The 23,556-nt window shown below is 41.5% G+C and overlaps 1 protein-coding gene across 1 annotated transcript in view; it reads right to left on the bottom strand.

Annotated features, from left to right (window-relative positions):
- rims1a (regulating synaptic membrane exocytosis 1a) overlaps positions 1–23,556 on the bottom strand; it is a gene marked incomplete at its 5' end in the record, with an annotated part of 104,481 nt that overhangs the window by 27,475 nt on the left and 53,450 nt on the right. Inside the window, 6 exon segments of the mRNA XM_079841970.1 lie at positions 520–643; positions 4,365–4,464; positions 4,646–4,756; positions 5,640–5,680; positions 10,008–10,831; positions 15,145–15,446. Coding sequence (XP_079698096.1) covers positions 520–643; positions 4,365–4,464; positions 4,646–4,756; positions 5,640–5,680; positions 10,008–10,831; positions 15,145–15,446 — 1,502 coding nt within the window.

Raw genomic sequence — 23,556 nt, 5'->3', positions numbered from 1 at the left:
TGTTTGGTTACTGAAATTCTTCAAAATATCTTGTAAATGATGACAGAATTTTCATTTTTGGGTGAACTATTCCATTAAGTGTGACATAATTGTCCAAATACTCTGTATACAGTGACATCTGTATTCTAGTCAAACATCATCAACCAGAGGTTATGTGTAGAGGGCAGAAGGGAGGTGTGTACATCACAAGTTCATTCTTAGAGCGTTAAAAAAAGATGAGCTGAGCTGAGAGATGAGCTCCTAAAATCACCTCTTAGACTTTGTTTTACTTGCTTAGATTTATACACCCATTGCAAGAGTTTGGAGAGAAATCAATGAATACATCTTTTTAAAGAGGTAGGAGGACAGAGCAGAGGAGAATATAATGTTTCAGAGTGAAAACTAAACACAATACAGACTATTCAAACACTCTTATATAGTGATTTGTTTTTGTCTGGACTAGAATAAAATTGGGTGCTTTGCCATTAGTCACCCAAGAGTCAGATACCCCGTAAGACGACGAAGTGATTGACGACTTACCCAATTGGCCTTGATACTATTAATTCAACTTTTGGTTCTGTTTGAGAATTCAAGATGATATTGTAAACTTCTTTCTTGGTTAATCCTGGTAATGATTTACCATTCCACTGAAGCACTTCATCACCTACAAACAGTCAAAATGTGTGTTGTCACATTCAATTCCTGTATACATCTGAGAACATACAGTTACATTATTAATAGATTTTACTGATTAAACACATTCCTTGAACATTTTCAAAATACCTGAGGACTAAATGCATCATTATATTTAATTAAAATAAGGACTGTAAATTAAATGCGTTATTTTAGCACATGTTCCCTGACCCAGAGTCCTGCACGTGTCCTGTTTGGTAAACCTGCACCTGCCCCGCAGTACTTAACAGCATACCTGACCCGTTATCCAACAGCAGCACTAATTTTATTCTGTACCCGACCCGCCTCAAACTGCACCCGCATTAAATCTACATCAAGTAGACAAAAAATATTTATTTTCTCATGTAACACAAGCAATCAAACCAACATCAGGCATTTTGAGTTGATGTATTTAAGAAAAATAGACATGCAGCATGGTGCAGATTTTTATTTTATTTTTATATTAGAACGTGCATCCGTCATTTAAACAATACAAAACGTTTGCCTACATCATGTGAAAAATCTGCCCATACAGGCTATTTTGAAAAAAAATTGCAATTAAATTAAAAAACATAGCCAAATATGAGCCTTTATTGTCATATAGTATAGGGGATGTTTTAACGGATTCACTCTTCATTTGAATGCGGTTGTCTCTCCTGAAACAGTGTATATGTGGCCGTTGGTCCTCTAAGCAGCATGAAAAATGTTATTCCAATTGTATAGATTACATACAGAAAAGGAGAAAAGAGCACTCCCTTTGGGACTGAAGCTGTCAATCACTTCAGTTGCAGCGTGCAAACACTGCTGCAAATCACTTTGCAATTAGAAATATTGGATGGTCTTTAGACTACAGAGCGCAAACACAAATAAGCACTGGACTGCTTGAAAGCAGATGCCTATCAGTGGGTAACGAATTGAGTTGAAATATTTTTGGCTATTGGACCCGCAGTCCAATAGCCAAAAATGCCTATTGATTCCCACCCATGCCTATTGATTCCCGACCCTCAGCCGCATCGCAAATAACAACGTAAATATCATTCCACCAGTTACATCAAATATTAGCGGTTCACCCATCGGATACCCACCCACGTGTAGGACTCTGACCTGCTGGTACAGTGAATTAAACCAGATATGTTCCAACCATCAATTTTAACTTGTAATATAACAAAAAATTTTGAGAAAAGAATGCAGACAAAATGCAAATAATATACTGACTTCTAAAGACACTTGTTGTCCGTTTACTTGTCTACAACAATAATTGAATGTCTTTGAATCATCTACATTTGGGGGCTTTTCTTTGCAAATACTGATATATGCCAGTGTTTCTCAACCTTTTTGACTCCACGGGTCGTCTTGTACATAACCATATTCAAAGGACCCCAAGCCTTAGTTTTGTTTTAAAAACTTTTTTTAAAATCTATGGACACCCTTAAATTCCGTATATAAAGTAGCTAAAAAAATTATGACTAAAATTTAAAGTTACATTTCAGGATTCTAGAAGTTTTAGGAGCTGAATGTTCTTCAGAGTTTCCACTCTTTTAAACCAATGAATTTACATGACTCTTCCAGTCATTTGTGAATTTATTTTTATTTTAATATTTGTAGTCAAAATTTCCACCCGGTCAAATATTTTAGAGCTTGGCATCTCTACAAAATAACTTTCTAAATCACAGTTAAAAAATTATGCTTTAACATAATTTAAAGAGCACCTATCATGGCATTTAAAATGTTCCAAATATTGTTTTAGAAGTCCCCAACAACAGTTTTGCATGCATGCAATGACAAAAAAGACTTTAGTTTTCTTATAATATGCATTTATTTTGACCTGTTTTGACAGCGATTCTCAAATGATTCCTTTAGTGATTCACTTTTCAAAACCCCGCCTTTACGTGACGCTAATCTGCGGTGATTGGTCCGATGACCCAGTCAGTTGTGATTGGTATAGTCTGTGCAGATATTTTCGGAAACGGAACGCCCATCAAAGTCTTATAGTGACAGTAATTTGTTAATATGTGTCAGGAGTTATGAATATGAAAACCGCGTCTGTACCGTTTGATTGTAATATGAGCCTCAGCTGATCTCATTCATAAAAAAACTCCTCTATTCTCCTCACGAAGACTCGCGACAAATCAACATCCCTCAGGGCTTTTAGTTCAAAAGTGTGCAGATGAGGAGACATATTGATAGATTCTCATATGTCTGTGTCAAATTTCTAAACAGAGGTGTATTTTTTATTCAATACTTCCTCAAAATGCGCAGATATAGCCTAATCATGAGCGATTGAGTCTCTTATGTGTTGTTTTCAATTCATACTGGCAGCCGGAGGGCGCTCTGTGCACATGTAGTCCATGTACAGACAGACGAAGAAGATACCATGTGCCATAATAAAAGTCCATAATAAAAGCTTCCTGAGATCGCGAAACATACATTTGACGACTAATAAACACTCAATCGCGACGATGTATGGTTTGTCTTCAAGCCACTTAGTCTTCAAATGCTCATCCTTGGGCAGATGAAAAAAGTTTGCTTTTGAGTCGCACTTCAGAACACAGCGTCTCGTCGCCATGATGTTTTCTAGTTTTCCCTGGCGTCTTGGAGCGCAATAAGTGGGCGTATTGTATTCAAATAACTTGACAAGTTGACGTCATCTAGTCAGATAAAAAGCTTCGGTCTTCTAACGATTCTTAAAAATTACTCAGAGTCGACTCTTACTTTTGAAAGAAAATAACTATACATACGGTGCACTGTCATATTTCAAACTATGCAGGATGTTTTTGTTCACTTAGATCTATGTTACACACTACATGAAAGGTAAATTTCAAAATTCCATGATAGGTGCTCTTTAAATTCTCTCAGGACCACTATCGTCAAATATGATTAACAATTAGCATATAGTTTGGATTGGCGAATTGGTTCTGTTCTGGGCAAGAACTATGCATCCATGCAGCCTATGGATAAGAGCAAAGGTAAACAGAACAGAACCAACATAATGTGTTTCAGATATCATTAATGTCGATATTTAATGTACAAAATAATTCGAGAATTTAGTCTGATTCAAGGGGAACCAGAATACCAAATCCTGAATGACAAGAGGAGGAGCTGGGGATGGAGGAGGGTAAATAAGAGAAACCAGAGTGCTCTGGAGAAAGGCGATGACTGCTGATAATACTGAATGAGCTTATGTAGGAGGAGTATGCTGTGATAGAATGGTAAATGGACTGTATTTTTCACTTTCAACAGACCCATGGCCATCAAAGCACTTTACATATTGCCTCACATTCACCCATTCATTCACTCAATCATATACCGACAGCGGTGTCAGCCATCCACCTCGACACTTGGTCAGGTGGAACCGGGGCTAGAACCACCAACCTTCCGGTTAGTAGACAACCTACATGAACCACTGAGCCACTGCCGCCCGTATTCCTATAGGTAGACGTGATCTGACAGTCAACTGATGCAAGCTTGATTAGTGTGACCTGCCAGAACTGACGCTATGCTTGATTTATTTTAATATCTTATTTTAAATCATTTTATGTCATCTTGAGGCTTAGAAGTTTGCTGAGTTTTGAGAACCACTGACATACACATTTGTGTGATTTATATGCTTAATGTTTTAATCAGTGTATGATGGGATTCATTTCATTGCATTGTTTAATCAACTGACGGCTCTGGTTATTTGAGCTTCAAACTGAGAGAAGAGCTGGACTCACCGGCCCGTAGATGACCCACCACATCAGCTAGACTTCCTTTCTTGACTTTTGTGATGAAGGCCCCAAGTCTCCCAGTTTCTGTAATCTTCCCCCCGACCACCTGTACCGATACAAATCAATTAAAGATGGGTAAAGTCTACAGAGAATTAATAAATGCCACAACATGTATTGTAGGCATCCTGTATTTTGTACATAGTCCGTGATATGGTGTAGCTGTTGACTTCAGTACAGTGAGGAGAGGAACGCTTGTGTTTATACAGTATGTTTAGCTCTCCCCTCACCTTTAGCCCTAGCAGAGCCCCAGCCTCTTTTGGCATGGCTGTTCGCTTGCTCAGAGTTATTCGGCCAATTAAATGATCACCTTCCTTGGAGGGCTGCCATGTAACCGGATGCTAAAGAGAACAAGGCAGAGATTAATCCCATCAGAGAAAGAACCATCCCATTACATCTAACCCTTACCTCACCTTCACACTCAATCGCATTCACACACAGACACAGCCAATGTTATTATAGTTAACTAAAACTATAACCATACAAAACATTATCATTACTTTAAATTAAACAAACATTCATTTTTAATTACATAATTAACATTTCTCACTTTACTTTACACTTGAACTTCATGTACAATTAATACAACTATATAGACATGTTTAAATAAATGACAAGAACACACAACAAAATTACTAAAACTTTACCTAAAATGAAAAAGAAATGGTGAAAAAAAATTATACAGTATATAAATTTAACAAAATATAATAGAAACTCAATATCACTGGACAACTCGTTAAAGTTACCATAACATTTTGAATTGACCTAATTTACTTTTTTCCTGATGTTGTTGTAAATGACTGCAAAAGAAAATGTTATTCTAAATGTTTATTCAGAACATAATTTTTTTGCTTATATCTGGCTAAATCATTGTAACCAATAACTAAATATCTATATAGTTAATGGTCTAGCAAACTTGCATTCGGTATTGCTCAATTCTGGTGTATGTTACATTTACATTTATGCATTTAGCAGATGCTTTTATCCAAAGCGACTTGGATTGCATTTTATAAGTTCAGGCATTTGCTAGGATTCAAACCCATAACTTTACGGTAACGCATGTAACAAAAACCATCCAATTAATTTGCAATGGATACAAATCAAGTCCTGCCCTAAATTTTCTTCTTGATAAATATAACATTCTGGAGGTAAAATGGTCTGTGAACATCAATTCATGTTGACTACTATATACTGATTATAGCACAAGGTGGGAAAAAAACGTACATGCCATGCGGTGGGGTCCAGTGGACAGCACTCCCAGTCCCCTAAAACACACACACACAAAAGTTCATCGAGTTTATACACATGTTGACTATGTGAGCTGCCACCTTACACTAGCCAGAGTCCATCTCTAAACCTGCACTGTTTACGCTTATTGAATATTTGAGCCCCAGAGGGGCACTTGCAGCCAAGATCTCAAGCTAAAATATGTTTTGCTTTGACCCACCAGCAGAGAAAGACTGAGAACTGGGATTAAAGTGGCCTCTGTGTTCGTGAATGTGTGTTTAAGAGCTACATTTAGTCCCCAGACAGAGGAAGCAATGATGACACACAAAGCTGAATACACACTGCCACACGGACACACACAAACAAACACACAGGCACCAAGGGACAGTCTCAGTGCTTTCCGTGATGTTGGCCTTCTATTTACTGTTGGCATGTTATATGGATGAGTGCCATGTGCATAAGGGTTTCTGGGCTGTTTTCCGGTTATTTTTTAGCACCTGGGGCGTCTTGAACATGACGCACAGAGAGGGTGAGGAGTGCTGAAATTTTCTTCCGAAAAACAAAAATAAATTGTGCAAACTTGTAATTACGTTTAGTCTGCTGTAAAACGGTTTAATGTTTTAAATGTTTAAAATATCTTAAAATGTAGTTTAGTTTTAAATCAAATAAAAGTGTAAGGCTCTCTTGGGTGGCTAATTGCTTTTATATAAACCAATAGTCAGTAAATAATATGTGGTATTTGCTAAGGGAAGCATCTCTTTTTACATAATTTAACAATGTTAGAATTTTGAACAAACTTTTAACTAAATTAAGTATTAAACTTTGGCACACAACTAAACATGATTGATGCCTCAAAACACCTTAGCAACACACACACACACACACATTTATATGGATTTACATACAGATATTGGTTATTTTACAACTACTTTGAAGATGGTTAGTCCGATCAGATCAGAACTATTAATTCTATAAAATAGCTTCAGCTGATGTATCTAATAAAAAAACGGTTCAGGGGTTCGAAATTAAAAAAAAAAAAAAGTATGTCAGGGAATCTTCATAGGTTACCTTTTTTAAGGAAGGCTGCTTCTTCACTGCCTAACTCAGTTTTGTGCAGGGTTGTCCTATAAAATTTACTCTAAATAAAAATGTTAAACTCTGAAAAGCAGCAACATTACTATAACTCTTGAAAGATGTAGCAACTAAAAAAACAAAAAACAAAAAGAAAACACATTTCCAGCACAAAACAATGAACAACTTACAAAAGCAACATGTATAAATCACAGGTCTGCATGCAGTAATATTAAGTAGCTGTCTCAGGGTATAAATGTTTAATATATTGCTTGTTGTAAGGTGGATTGGTCCCCTGTGTGGGCTTTTATCTAAGCCTTGTACTGAAGTGTCTCCACTTCTCATTACTTCTCATTCACATGACCTACTTAGCAAATAAATATTTAATAAGTAAATACTTCCACATTGAACCATACTGTATGTATTGTTACACAACTGTGCTACTCTACAAAATAAAAAGTGATAGATGGGTGTTTTCACAACTATAGGCACTTCTGATGTATTTTATTTCATTTGTCCCATAACAATGCCCAACAGTAGATACACATACAATACAAATAATATAAGAAAACATTTTCACACAAGAAAAATAAAATTCTGAAAATCATGAACATTTATACCAGTGCAATTTCCACCACATCTCAAATTTTGTATTGTTTAATAGCATTATGTGATGATGATTATGAAAACCATTTTGGATTAAATTGGCCACCTGCTTTACCTTTAGCATTTGATAGCTAGCATTTATATTGCAGAAATACACAAAAATAATATTGGCAACATTTTTGCATAATTAGACAAAATTACTGCTTGATTGGATTTTTATTAAACGCATAAATAACGCATATTTTTTATATATATTAAGACTGAAAGTCTACTGTAGGCCTGGCACAAGTGTAAAAGATAACATATACGTATAGATGAAATGCATTTCAAAAGTGATGAATCCTTAGGGAAGAAAAACACTTTCCAAGACAACAAGTAAATGGAGCCTGTTAGTTTTAATAAAAAAAATCAACCTCTGGTACATAAAAGTGCCCACAGTTGAATAATCACCCAGTTTTGTACAACTGAAAAACAAATTTTACATTTAAAGTTGAAATTATAAATCCATTTTTTAACCTTTAACAACCAATATATAAGCTTTAAATAAAGTTCAACATAACAAAAGTATGAGATGTCAACTTGAATTGTTCTATTCCTATTCTTTAGGAGAAAGAGTCGATTCTCTTACCTGTTGTTTTTGTGAGATTGTTGAACCTGATGAAATGTTGTTCCACTGATAAGAGTGAGCTTATGTTCTGCTCAACCTCCTCTCAATCTCCTGTTCTCCTATTTTTAGTCTCTCATTCCTTCTCCCATAGTCTTTCCTATTCACCCCACAATGTTTATATTTCACCCCTGGCTTGTGTTAATACACTGACCTTTTAAGTCTGTGTTCAGTCAGTTTGCCAGACTAACAACACAGTGCCATGTAAATAAGATTCAAACTTTACATCTACACCAGTGTTTCCCCTACCATTTTTTTTTGGGGGGGGGGGGGCTGAAGAATGACAAAATTTATTTGTCATTACGGTTGACAATAAGAACTGCCCGATGGTCCCGTGTACTGACATTTCATCCTACCCGTCAGATTGTCCTACCAGGGCTAATGGTGCATTCAAGTCATGTCGTAAAGATCGTATTTACAAGTTGAACGCACATGAACGCCACCACAAAGTGGTAAATACCAGTGGGAAGTTCTGGATTTTCTTTAAGCCCCAATCTGTATGAGTTGGGAACGTGTCAGTGAGAAAAATGGCGGAATCAATGGATGTAGTTGACGGCAAATTGTTGTTGAAATTCTATGTTTACTCGTCGAGATTCTATGTTTATGTCCAAGAAACTGCCATTTATCATGTGCTTGTTATAATTAGAAATAGCCTAATATATAACCTAATATATATAATATATATAATGCTACAGTTTACAGTGGTTTCATATATTCACTTTGTTCTTCATTTTCAATAAGCAGAGTTAACAAACCTTGCTGTATTTTCGTCAAATTCATTAAAAGAAGGTACACCGCCATCTTGCTCCGACCAAAGAGACTTGAACGCACATGATGTCGTAAACACGACTTCTCACCTCATAAATACGAACATCCCAGGAGGACTTGAATGCACCATTACTTCGCAATCGTATATCAATATTTAATATTTATTTTTTTAAATATTGACATAGTTTTAAGGGTAGGTTTAGGGTAGGGGTAGGTACGGATATTAATAAAGCCTAAAATCACACAAATATGATGCTGGTAGCACAATCTGTAGTAAAAGACTACGTCCGGATATGATTCAGAACGATGATCACACACAGATGGATCGAGTCCATCAACACCCCAAAGCTTCCCAGTCCTATAGCTCGTCCTGGGTATACATTTCATTTAGTAACATTGGGCAACATTAGTTTTGATTTATATGCTGTTTAATGTTGACGATCGCGTTATTTTACATAAGCATCTGCTTACATTATGATATCGCTCGTTTCTGCTTCTTCGCCTCTGTTTTGATCAGGAGATTCTGTACTCGTTCAGGACAAAAAACGAGTTAAGGGAAAAAAAATGGAAAGCCAGAAAATATCGTCAATGGCTATATAAATATTGAGTATATAAGAAGTATATAAGAAGATAAAAAAAATTCACTCACTGCTCTTGACTGAATAACTTTATTTAGGTTAATCTATATTTATATGCAGTGACATATAGGTTTATGCAGAGATATTTTACATTTGATTACTATTTTTGTACCTGACAATCTAGTTTAGACCTACATCAAAAAACTGAAGGAACTGTTTATTTCATTTGTATATGTTTGTTCTGCTGTATTTATTTCTGCTGTTGCTCGTAATTTGATTATTTGTTCTTATTTTATTACTGACTGTCTTTAACAATATAAAAAAAATGATATGAGTTAGGATAATAGTTTTTAGAGTCATAACCTAATTTATTAAGGTTACATGGCTCAAAAACAACAAAAACAATACTAGGCCTATTTTATTTTATTCATTACTTTTTTGTGGTGGGGCCAGTGAAAATGTTGGTAGGGCAAGTTAAAATCTGAACCCCTGGAAAAAATCCTTAGCATTGAGCCCTGAAATATATTCCAAAAATATATATGCCCGCTCCACGACACTAGTAGTTTGGCATTCAAAATAATTCATCGCCAATCCATATGCTTGCATTGATTGGGTTGTGCTTGTGCAAACACATAAAATATATAAAATGATACAAAAGCAGGTATCCATCTGACCCACCTCTCTCACTGACGCTCTCAATCTCCACATCTTCACAGCTGGTGTACTCCGGTGTCGAACCGGCCTCTTCCTCTGAGCTGCTGACGGACATCTGTCTCTTGTTGCCGCCCCGTTTGCTCTTATACGGGCGGGGCGGGGGCGGTCGTAGAGACTCCGATTGGTCAGAGCTGAGCGAATCATTGCGCAGCATGCTCTCTGCTTTTTGTCGTTTCGATTTACGCAGTAGTGCAGCCGAGCCAGGGTCCAGGTGGCTCGGCTGCAACTTCCTGTTCCATTCCTGAGGCTCCCTAAGTTCAGGGGGGCCTGCGGGCATGGCAGGACCCACCCTGAACCCCGGAGCTGGCGGCTGTGGGGTGTGGTTCGTTTTAGCAGGAGGACCCTGCACAGCCGGTGCACCCTGCAAACCTGTGCCCCCCGCGGTCCTCTCTGGCACGTAGGCCTGTTGCTGGCCCTCCAGTGAGGTCTGCCGCCCATCTGCCCAACGTCGTGTACCTCTGTTGTCCTGCATTATCTCCCCTGCTTCCCTCACTTTAGGATGCATACGTCCATCAGGCTCCGCCGGCCGGAGTTTGGCCGGTTGAGGTGGAGCATTTGGGTCAGTCCTGCACTGTTCCCTGGGTGGTTTCTGCTCCCCCTCAGTCCTCCTAGTTTCAGGACTGTCATGCTCCTGAGATTGAGTCTTCAGCAGTCTTCGACTTTCTCTCCGATTTTCTCCGGACTCTCGCTCTTCTGAACCCTGGGAATGGATTTTGGATAGCCCTCGCCGCCTCTCTCCTCTTGGCCCTGGCTTGCCATTCTGATCAGAGGCTGCTGGTGGCTTTTTTCTAAAGGTTAAATAATCACACAGCATCAGAGATTCAGAGAGTTGAAACACCTTATTTTAACCAGGCACAATATGATAAGTGTCAAGTAGTATGTCTGTCCACATTGAAAGGAACTAGATGCTGTTCACCATGGTTGAAGGCATCACAGCGCAATGCATCAAAAATAGAAACCAAATGAGTGACACAATGTCCTGATGCTCCTTGCTTGTCATAGAAAGAGTCTGCAGGCCTGAACTGGTTTAATCTGGTCTCCAAGCCTTGCCAAGCTGGTCTTCAATTGGTCTAACTGGGGTCCCAGCCTGTCCAAGCTGGTGTTTATCTGGTTAAGTAGGTCTTCCAACCTAACCAGTTACAAAGTGCCCAAAATCCTTCTGAAATCTGCCAAAAGATATACCTAACCACTAGTACCAGGCTAAGAGACCAACCAAGACCAGAAAACCAGTTTAGGCTGTTTTAAATGGGGAATGAAGCAGCCAGTCAAGTTAACATTATTTAGTAAGTAGATTTCTATTCTAATCAAAAGTTATACAACAAACACGATAAATGTAACATTTAAAAGAAAGGATGTTCTGTTATAGCTTTTGTAGCAAGGGTGCCGCCATCTTGCAATACTACAACCTTTGACATCAGGGGGTTGGCTGTCTTGCATGACTTGCCAACAAATACAGCGGTAGAGAGAGACAGTTAAAGACAGACAGTGGAGGACAGATAGTGAAAGATAAAGACAGAGACAGTGAAAGATGGAAACTGGAAAGCCACAAGGCATCAGAAGACAAAAGGGAGGCCACTATTGCATTGCTTCTGGATGTAAAAATGAGTTTTACAGTGTTAAAGCAAAGGACAAAACAGTCCATTTTCATAAACTGAGAACAGTACCTCAAGATTTCCATACTTGGCTATACAATATGTTGCCAAAATGACTGTCGGAAATTAAACTGAACCACCACCATTATAAACACCCATTTGCATTCCACAACATACAAAGATCAAAGCTGATGCAAACCGCAAAATAAACATTTCTATTCCAAGTTTACCAATAAGGACTCACATCAGCTTCCTTGCCATGCGTTTTTTTAATCTTTTTGCATTCTGTGCTATAAAGTTTTTAACCAACTTTTTCTTCAATGCTGGAGTCCTGAATTATTTCTGTTCACCACAGCAATTAACAGCAATCACTACTTAGTGACAGATTTAATCAACAACCAGAATCGAAACTATAACAATCTTCATTAATCCAACAGAGCCAACCAACCCCGTGACGTCACATGTTGTAGTACTGCAAGATGCCGACACCCTTGCTACAAAAGCTATAACAAAATATATTTTTCTATTTTAAATGGTTACATTTATCATGTAATTTTTGATTAGAGTGGAAATCCATTTAATAAATAATATTAATTTGCCTGACTGCTTTATTTCCACTAAGAAATTTGCTTCAGCATGGAAGGCTCAGATTTAAATAGAAGAGATACCTTTTAAAGGAACACGCCGACTTTTGGGGACTTTAGCTTATTCACCGTATCCCCCAGAGTTAGATAAGTCCATACATACCATTCTCATCTCCGTGTGTGCCATAACTCTGTCTGACGCACCCACTACTAGCCTAGCTTAGCACAAAGACTGGAGGTAAACGGCTCCAGCTAGCCTAATATCATTATATTAGGCGTAGTGCTGGGCGGTATGACCGAAAATGTATATCACGGTATTTTTCTAAATTATATCGGTTTCACGGTATATGACGGTATTTTTTTCCCCTATGCATGACCGGGTGTTAACCACATTTTCTACTGATTGAGAGAGTAAATACTGCAGTAGATTGACTGGAATGCCCTATTTTACTGTCATGACGGGTGAATATTGTAGAAAAACTCCACACTAGAGTTAATACAGGTTTGCAAAGCCCCACAAAATTATGCTATGGAGAGACAATAAAACATAGACCTACAACACACTCATTACAGGCACATGAATATTAAAATATGACCACGGATAGAAAAAAAAACAGAGTTGAGGGCACCTTAAGCATTTTAAAAATCTAACCCTATATAACAACAAACTGACAAAACGAGGGAGAAACGCGGATATTTGCAATACATTTAAGAGCACTCTCTGAACAAATGACACACATCAGTTTAACAGAAAGAATAAAGCAGTTACTTTTTTGCCCATTCTTCTTTGAATTGTCAGTTTATTTATTAACTTGCATCATTCATTGTCTTTTGTATAGCAGAATAATCGATCGTGTCATAGTGGTCGTGATCATATGGTTCAGTGTAGCCAAATCAGTGCACATTTAATTTGAAGAAGATGTGATGAAATATGTGCGCATACACGCTTCTTGTACTTGTTCAGAGCACTAGAGTATATGAAATATGTCCATTAAAAACTTAAACGCGCTCGCAACGGTCTATATATGTGCAATATGATCCATGAGGAGAACGCTGTTAATCTCATCACGGCGCTCCGCGCAGAAACTGCTCTCTCGCGCGCGCCGCGTGTAGTTTCTCCGCTATAATCAAGGGCTGAATCAGAAATAGCCCCCTATAACTTCAAATAGGGCATTATTTGGAGGGGACAGCGCTTTGTAGTGGTGTCCGAAACCATTGGACGTTATTGAGTGCACTCTGTCTATCCCACATCACACCGCAATAACGAGTGTACAGCCGATGTACACACAACGGTTGTCCGACTTCACGCACTCGTTTTCATTCACTCCTTCAAATAATGTGATAACGTAGGGAATAGTGAACGAGGGTATAGGGGTTTCAGATTCGGATTCAGCCATAGGCTTTAGATGCGATCTCAGCTGTGTTCTGACTGCTCTCACCAGTACAGTGCAACAGTGAAATCGGTCTCCTCTCAAACAATGACGCGCTGCGCCGCGTTCCGAACGTTGTTTAGCGACATATACCGGTATTGCGGTATCATCAAAATTCATATCATAACAAAAATAAATACCGGTATTCGGTATGAACCGGTATACCGCCCAGCACTAATTAGGCGCTGCATAATATCATTGCGCCTGCTGCACCCATGGTACGGCTCAAAGTTACTTGATTACTACGCACAAATGAGAGTATAGTTCCTAGCCATATCGGTCTAGAAAATCACAACTTTTCATTTTCCGTCGGTCTTAGTACACGATGTAACTATACACATCACAACAATTAAATAGGAAAATGTTGGCATTATTTTGTCTCTTATTGAGCAGTAGGCTAGCTGGAGCCGTTTACCTCCAGTCTTTGTGCTAAGCTAGGCTAGCGGTGGGTGCGTCAGACAGAGTTATGGCATGCACGGAGATGAGAATGGTATGTATGGACTTATCTAACTCTGGGGGATACGGTGAAAGGCGTGTTCCTTTTAACACTTTTTAATCGGCTTCGTGTATATGGGTAAATATTGTATATACTGTCAGCAAAATGTGGTAGTTAAAATCATGTAATTAACTTAAATGTATCTTCAACATTTCACAACTGCAAAAAAAACAACTATTTGTAATAATTAATGTCAGCATGAAACGGTGACGTATATCTAAGTGAAAAAGATTCTCAATTGAGAAAAAAAATGTAGGACAGCACTTGATTTTGTCCATCAGGAATTGATTGGATCGTTGTTGTTTACTATTGCTGTGATCTCATGTGAGTGACAGGTTGCTGGAGGGGAGGGATTATTGTCCTGCTTTCGCCCCAGTGCACACATCATGAGAGAAGAGATGTCATTGCAAAGGGGAAAGGAAGTTAATGTCTTGGATTAACGATTATGAGAGCACATGAATTAGGAATGTACCGAAATGAAAATTCTGGGCCGAAACCGAAACTTCTGGATGCTCTTGGCTTATTTTAAATTAGCTTATTTTTGTATAATTGTATTAATATTAGACTTTTTAATGAAATCCAATAATTGTAATGATATATACATATATATTAAATGCACTAATAACAACCATTGATAAATATAGTATAACAAAGTTACAAATAAAGTAAGGTCTAACTGTAGTGTATTCAAGTACATACATAATTAACATGCTCAAACAGTAGAGCGTGGCGCTAGCAACGCCAAGGTCATGGGTTCAATTCCAAGGGAAAGCAAGAACTGACAAAATGTAAAATGTGTACCTGGAATGCAATGTAAGTCGCATCTGCTAAATGCATAAATGTAAATGTCATATTTTCGGTTCACGTTTTTCTCTTTCGGCCAAAACTGAAAGTTATGAAAAATTTTAATTAAAAAAGTTATGATGTGCATGGATTATATGGAAAAAAAGGTTAACTTAATATTCTAGATGTTGTATTCAGAGAGAGGTTGAAGTGTACCTATCTTGCGGAGGCTCACTGCGTGAGCGCGATGACGGCGTGTCGGCTGACCCTGTAGAGGGGCCTTTTCTGGGGTCGGTTGGGGCAGATGACTTGGTGTCATGGGCAGTAGAAACAGAGGATTCGAGAGGGTTCTGAGACCTAGAGCGCATCTTCTTCTCTCCAATGGGGTCTCCACACATGGCTGGTTCACTCACTGCTGACCCCAGCTCTCCAGGCTTGGGTCCATGGCTGGGAAACCATTCTCCTGATTTAGTGAGTATATCCTGTTGCCTTCGGCACTGGTTACATACCCACATTACCTGGGGTAGAAGAAATATCATATTTCAAACTCATGTCAGTGTTTCTGTGTGAGGGTGGTCAGCAATAAATTAATTAACTTACGAGTGGCTTATTTGTTAATAAATTAATTTATTGATTTTAATCTAGGATATGAGAAAGTGTTTTGACATAGAAAAAAACTTTACCTGTGTGTAAAATATAATACTAGGGGGGGAAAAGACAGACAAAATGAGGATGGCACATCCATGCAGTTCATGATTCCGGGTCAATGACATCAGTTGTGTCCATGATAAAGAAAAGGACAAATCTTTTTTTTTTTAAATAATGTTGGCTTTAAACAAAATGTGGTGTAAAACATAATAATACACTTTCCTTGCATCTTGAATACTTATATATGATATAATTCATTATATATGAACAGATACAACTTTTGATATTAGTAAATGTTGAAATGAATATTAACTAAGACTAATGAATGCTTTAGAAGTCAGTTTAATTGTTAGCTCATAAAACTAATGTGGTTAACTAATGTAGACAAATGGAACCCTGTGTGATGTTTAATAAACTAAGATAGGACAAAAAAGTTTTGCTGTACATGTAAGTTCACATAAAACATGTCTTCACTGACAGAGGGTCTACAAAGCTACAGATGAAAGCCTGTACGTTGCCAAGGTCGTCAGTTAAACTGTTCTCCATCATGTAGTGACCAAAAATAAGAGCTGAGGCGTTAAAAAATAGCTAATCCGGCAGAGACTGAAACCCTGCTATACATGACTCAGGTCTGACAGACAAAACGGCAGCCCGCTATAAGGGATAATGTAGGCAGGAGGAGGTGTGAACTGAAAAAAATGAGACAGAAAAGAAACTGTTGTGCCAGCAGGGATAAATGTAAAGACAAACAATGCATATAAGGTAGTAATGTTAGCTGACAGAAGGTGGGTGTTGTTGAAACAAGAGGTTGAAACTTGAAATTGCGAGGACCGTGGGATGTAATCACATGCCCACAGAGCAAAGGCATTGACCGTGGTCACTGTGGGAAGATTCGCAGGAACTGTGGGGAAAAGCATGGAGGGTCGGGCCGCGCTACACTCAAACATTAGCAGCGCTATCCATCACCCTCCTCCACACACACAGAAAGCCTGCCTGCTGATTCCTTTAGCAGGAGGATCAGGAGCGAGGAACACAAAAGATCTTGGCACATTCCAAATTTTTCTCCTTTTTTTCCACTTCCCTCCTCCAGATTGCTTTTGATTAAAAGCTTGGGAGGTTGAGCGAGAGAGTAAGCGAGGGAGAGGGAGAGACACGCATCAACACGTCTATATTTATCCAGGCAGCCGCCCAGCACCATTGGGGATATGTTAAAAAATTCCCCAGCTCACTGCATAACTTTACTCGGTGAAGACTACCATTGATCCTGCGGATGCAAGGCCAAACAAGTGATCTAACACAGCGCAAATACACACATACACACACACACAGACGCAAACATATACACACGTAAGCTTACGCACACACGCAGCCTTCTGCCGTTGATGTCCTTGCCAGACAAACACGCTCTGTGGTTATAGTCGGAAAACGAAATGTTCAAGTGTGCCACCTGCTACCAGAACTCCTGTCCTAGTTTCCATTTCTTTTTCTTTCTTCTTTTACTTTCTGTCACTCAACTAACTTATTTAATAAATCCAAACTCAAAATCAAAATGCACATGATTTGGCTGTACTGGAACCATAAAATCAACAAAATCAACACATTTTTCTTACATTTTAATATCAACAAAATCAACAAATTTTTCTTACTTTTTAATACCATACATTTTTTATTTTTGAAAAGTAAGCAGACACCATCTCCACATCTATGACAGGATGGGGGCAATAAAACCCTCATCCCTTGGGATTCACACACTTAATCATCTTTATCGAGATCTATCATCACTCTGTATCAGTGTCAGACACTAACCTTTTCATTAAAAAGGGCAATATTTGTCCCCTTGAATTGATTTTACAGTCCATTTTTACCTTCGAGCATGTTTTTCCCCCTACCCATAAAAAGCGTGTCACCCATTAATACCACATACTTCAAATTAATCAATTAAGTAAAATAGAAATGATAGCTGTGTTACCTACTGTCTAAAATAAAATCAGCATCAAACTAAAAAGTAGCTGTAGTAATGATATGATTAGATATCATGGGCCCTATTTTAACGATCTGAAACGCAAGTGTCAAAGCGCGAAGCGCAAGTAACTTTGTGGGCGGGTCTCGGCGCAGTTGCTATTTTCCCAGCGGGATAAATGGCTCTTGCGCCCGGCGCAAATCTAAAATGGGTTGGTCTGAAGTAGCTTCATTATTCATAGGTGTGGTTTGGGCGTAACGTGAATAAACCAATCCGAGCGTCATCCAACATTCCCTTTAAAAGCAGGTGCGCAAGTTCCATTATGGATTGCTATTATTATGGCGTATTTACCAGGCGCACGCCAGGAGCGGTTCACAGCCGAGGAGACTGATGTGCTTGTAAGAGCAGTGAAAGACAGAGAAGTGAAGTTGTAATGTTGTACATTGTGGTAAAGGTGATTTCACAGTCTTTTTTTTTTCAGTCTTTCAGTTTTTTAGTCGGACAAACCAATTTGTCAGATGTCCTTATATACATATATGTCTTGCCACTATTGGGCAAACAGGTCTTATCCTTAATTATTACAATTAGCCTGAATCACTAGATTTATGCCTATTTTTTCACATCTTCGTGGCACACCACAATGATTTCCGTCATCTCATGTGTTAATATTTTTTTAGTGTAACAATTTATGATTTGCAAAAATAACTGTTGCATCTGTGTAGGTTACATGAGCAAAGTGTATGCGTGTTGGCCACGCTATACATTATGGTCAAGCATGCGCCCTTAAAATAGCATATTGAACAACGCTCAACGCGCCACTGACTTTAGACTAGGTTTTTTCTGGTCAGTGGCGCAATTGTTTAATGGAACAGCAAAATAGCACCAGGGATTGTTTGCGCCGGAACACGCCTCCTTTTTTGCGCTGAACCGCCCAGGTAGCGCAAGTTCATTCACTAGTTTAGCGACGTGCTTCTGTGGAGGGAAAAGCGCGCTTTGCGCGGGTGCAAAATAGGAATGACACATGCGTCGGTGTACAAAGTCAATTGCGCTGGGTGCAAGATAGGGCCCCATGTATCATAACCACCCTGTTAGATATCAGATTATTGAACCTTCCTCAGTCCTATGGTTTATCATCACTGCACCTTTTGGTTTTGATTAATTACCTAACATTGTGTTCTCAAAGATTAATTTATCCCCTATTGAAACACTTCAGACACATAAAAAATCTATAAACAGAGTTCATTTAATATTATGAATTTTATTTTATTTAGCGTTTATATTTTCTGTTTTCATTTTAACTTTAGTTTAAATTAGGTTAATTTAGTAATTTTTTCCTATTTGTCACAGACACGTCAGGTTCCACCCTTCACCAATCACAGCGCACTCCATCCCCAGAGTACTGATCACTATCACCTGCACCTCATCATGGCACTCATCACCAGCACTTTAAGAAGCACACGCACACAGCACTCCACGTCCGGTCTCGTTCGCATATACTGCTACCTATGCTTACCTCAAGGTCTCCTATCGATACTACCTGTCTCCAGCGTGTATCCTTCCTTCCGTGTTTCCTGTCTGCTGTGTGGGTGTGTTCCTGTCCGTCCCTCTGACCTCCAGCGATCTCCAGTCTCCAGCGATCTCCAGTCTCCAGCAATCTCCAGGCTCCAGCGTCATTCTACCTTATATGCAAAAGACAGTAACTCTCTCACTCATATCACCTTCCTAACTACCATCAACCGCTTAACTCGCCTGCTCCACTTCCCATGCTCTACTGTGGTCAATAAACTACCATTCCTGTTAACACCTGTGTCTGCCTCCTGTCTACATTGTAACAGAAGACCGGACCATAACCGAGACCCAGTATGAGCCAACCAGATCCCTTCCAGGAATTGGTAGATGCGCTTCGGCGCACATTTCCTCCACAACCCACTCCAGTTACTGTCCATTCACCTGCACCAGCGAACACCAACCCATCGGTCAACAACCCTCCTTCACTACCTCCGTATGCTAGTCCCATGGCCAAACCGGCGCCCTACTCAGGATCGGCGGAGAATTGCAGTGGTTTCCTGCTGCAATGCACACTGGTCCTGGAGATGCAGCCGCACTTGTACCCGAGCGACACTTCCAAGATAGCCTTCATTATCTCTCAGCTCAGCGGCAAAGCATTGATGTGGGCCGATTCCATCTGGTCACAACAGGGTGCGGTAACGCAATCATATACAGCGTTCATTTCCCACTTCCGGGAGGTGTTTGGGAAGCCTATCACAGATTCGTCAGCTGGTGAGAAACTTTATAATTTGAAACAGGGATCCCTGTCTATTTACAATTATGCTTTGCAATTCAGAACGCTTGCAGCAGTCAGCGGATGGAATGAACAGGCGCTGATAACTACATTTCGGCAAGGATTGGAACCTCGGGTACGGCTGCATCTCGCTGCATGCGAGGACTCCATCGGCCTTGAGAAGTTCATCCAGCATTCCATTCGCTGTGCCACTCGCATGCAGGCGTGCATCCAAGAGCACCAGGACCAGTATCCCTTCAACGTGCCCTTCCGCCGATCCGAACCCGTCAGCTCCCCAGAACCAGCCCACGAACCCATGGAGTTAGAGAACTCCCGACTAACCCCTGAAGAACGCCGCCGTCGGCTGACCCTACGTCTCTGTCTGTATTGTGGTGAACCTGGGCATGTCATAGCTGCATGCCCCACCCGACCTCCACGACCCATGGTGAGTGCCATTATTCCTGCTGATCATAAAATGAAACCACTCACCACTGTCGTCACCCTTACTGCCGCCAATGTCTCGCGCTCCTCGACTCGGGGTCAGCCGGCAACTTCCTCTCCGGTGCCATCTGCCGCCAGTTACGCCTCAAGACCACTCCGTCTCCGACCACCTACAGGATCAGCTCAATAACCGGAAGACCCCTTAGTCGCAAGCACGTCCGTACCGTGGCTGGACCAGTCACTCTCCAGGTTGGGATTTTACATCGGGAAGAGGCTCACATGCTGGTTCTGGAGGATTCCACCGCTGACGTGGTTCTGGGGCGCCCCTGGTTGGAGCAGCACAACCCTACCATCTCCTGGAAAACGGGCGAAATCCTGAAGTGGGGCGACACTTGCTTCTCACAATGTCTGACTGAACTTCCTCTTCCATCCTCATCTCTGCCTGATCTGACTCTTTGTGCCACATCCATCGAAAGTCCAGTTGAACAACGCTCTGTTGATGTTCCTAAGTGTTACGCCCCCTTCAGCGATGTCTTCTGCCCGCAACGGGCTTCCAAGCTGCCTCCACACCGGCCATGGGACTGTGCCATCGACCTGCTTCCGGGTGAACCAGTACCAAGGGGTAAGATATACCCACTATCCATCCCGGAGGAGAAGGCCATGGAGGAATACATCCAGGAAGCCCTCGACCAAGGTTACATCAGGCCGTCTACTTCCCCTGCTGCGTCCAGCTTCTTCTTCGTGGCAAAAAAGGACGGAGGCTTGCGGCCATGCATCGATTATCGTTCCCTCAACAAGATCACAGTTAAGTTCAGATATCCCCTTCCTCTCGTCCCAGCAGCCCTCGAACACCTCCGTGGTGCCACTGTGTTCACCAAGTTGGACCTCCGCAGCGCGTATAACCTCATCCGGATACGTGAGGGGGACGAGTGGAAGACTGCCTTCATTACCCCTACTGGTCACTATGAATACCTCGTCATGCCGTATGGATTGGAAAACGCCCCCTCCGTATTCCAGGATTTCATCCATGAGGTGCTCCGGGAGTTTCTCCATCGATTCGTCCTAGTCTACATCGACATCCTCATCTACTCCCGGAGCCAGGCCGAACATCGCCAACACGTTGCGGAGGTCCTCAACCGTCTACGTCAGTACCATCTATTCCTCAAGGCCGAAGTGTTCTTTCCACCAATCTTCAGTTTCCTTCCTGGGATACCACATTGATCACAGTGGCATCCGGATGGACGAGAGGAAGGTGGAATCCATCACAACCTGGCCAGAACCCACCACTATAAAAGAACTCCAGCGCTTCCTAGGTTTCTCCAATTTCTATCGACAATTCATCAAAGGTTACAGTTCCATCACTCATCCACTCACCAGTATGTTACGCAACAAGCCCAAGTCTCTGTCCTGGACCCCGGCAGCCACCAACGCCTTCTGCCACCTTAAGAAAGCCTTCACCACCGCTCCCCTCCTAGTCCATCCAGACCCGGAAAAGCCCTTCGTCGTGGAGGTGGACGCCTCCACAACCGGAGTGGGAGCAGTGTTGTCTCAGCAGCAGGGGACGCCAAGTAGACTCCACCCATGCGCCTTCTTCTCCCGCAAGCTCAGCCCGGCGGAGGTCAACTACTCCATCGGTGACAGGGAACTTCTCGCAGTCAAGCTTGCCTTGGAAGAGTGGAGGCATTGGTTGGAGGAAGCCAAACATGCGTTCCTGGTGCTTACTGATCACAAAAACCTTGAGTATCTTCGATCAGCCAAGAGACTAAAGCCCAGACAAGCCCGTTGGGCCCTGTTCTTCTCCCGCTTCAATTACACCATCTCCTATCGTCCCGGTACCAAGAATCTTAAAGCTGATGCTCTCTCCCGTCTTCATGCCCCTGACGAACAGATCGAAGAACCAGAACCCATTATTCCAAGCTCCCTCATTGTAAGTCCTATTACCTGGTCCGAAGAAACCATTCCCTCCTCCAATGCCTCCACGAACCCTCCGCCGGGCTGTCCACCTGGCTTGCTGTACCTCACTCGGACACGACGCACTCCCACTATTCACTCTGCTCACACGTCACTCGGTACTGGTCACCCGGGGGTCAATGAAACCCTCTCGTTGCTAAAAGAACGCTTCTGGTGGCCAGGGATGGCAAAGGATGTCAGAAGGTACGTGCAGGGCTGTAGGGAGTGTGCCATTTCCAAGTCTCCACGTCATCTTCCAGCTGGTAAGCTCCTTCCTCTGCCCGTTCCAGAACGCCCATGGTCACACCTAGGAGTAGATTTCATCACTGACCTGCCAGTCTCAGACGGTAATACCACCATCCTAGTGGTAGTAGATCGGTTCTCCAAGTCATGTCGTCTGATCCCACTCCCAGGTCTGCCTACTGCCATGGAAACAGCTGAAACACTCTTCAATCAGGTTTTTAGATACTTCGGAGTACCTGAAGATATTGTATCTGACCGAGGTCCCCAGTTCATATCCCGAGTATGGAGATCGTTCTTCTCGCTCCTAGGTGTGGCCGTTAGCCTGACATCGGGGTACCATCCACAGTCGAACGGGCAGACGGAAAGGAAGGTACAGGAAATTGGCCGCTTCCTACGTACCTTCTGTCATGACCACCAGGACTCTTGGAACCAGTTCCTAGGTTGGGCCGAGTACGCCCAAAACTCCCTGAAGCAGTCGACCACTGGACTCACCCCATTCCAATGCGTCCTCGGCTTCCAACCTCCACTGTTCCCCTGGGATGGGGAACCCTCCGACGTTCCTGCTGTGGACTACTGGTTCCGAGAGAGCGAGAGGGTCTGGGACTCAGCTCACCATCAGTTGCAGCGGGCCCTGCGCAGACGCAGGATGGTCGCGGATCTTCGGCGTTCTGACACCCCCGTCTTCCAACCTGGTCAGTTGGTGTGGCTTTCTACCCGAGACATCAGAATGCGTCTGCCTTGCAAAAAGCTGAGTCCCAGGTTCATTGGCCCGTTCCCCATCATCAAGCAGGTCAACCCGGTCACATATCAACTCCGTCTGCCACAAGGGTATCGTATTCATCCTACTTTCCATGTGTCACTACTCAAAGCTCACCATCCCTCTGTTTCCCCCACAGGACCTGACGTAGTTCCCGCCGAACCCCCCCTTCCACTCATCCTGGAGGACGGTACGGCCTACAAGGTCAATGAGATCTTGAACTCCCAACGTCGCGGTGGTCAGCTGGAATATCTTGTGGATTGGGAAGGATATGGTCCCGAGGAACGCTCCTGGGTCCCAAGGAACAACATTTTAGATCCCAGTTTACTCCAGACATTCCACGACAGT

Source organism: Gobio gobio (assembly GCF_949357685.1).
Source record: "Gobio gobio genome assembly, chromosome: 18".
In the NCBI taxonomy this organism is placed as follows: Eukaryota; Metazoa; Chordata; class Actinopteri; order Cypriniformes; family Gobionidae; genus Gobio; species Gobio gobio.
Note: the sequence above shows the minus strand (reverse complement) of the source record. Positions and strands in the feature narration are given on the sequence as shown.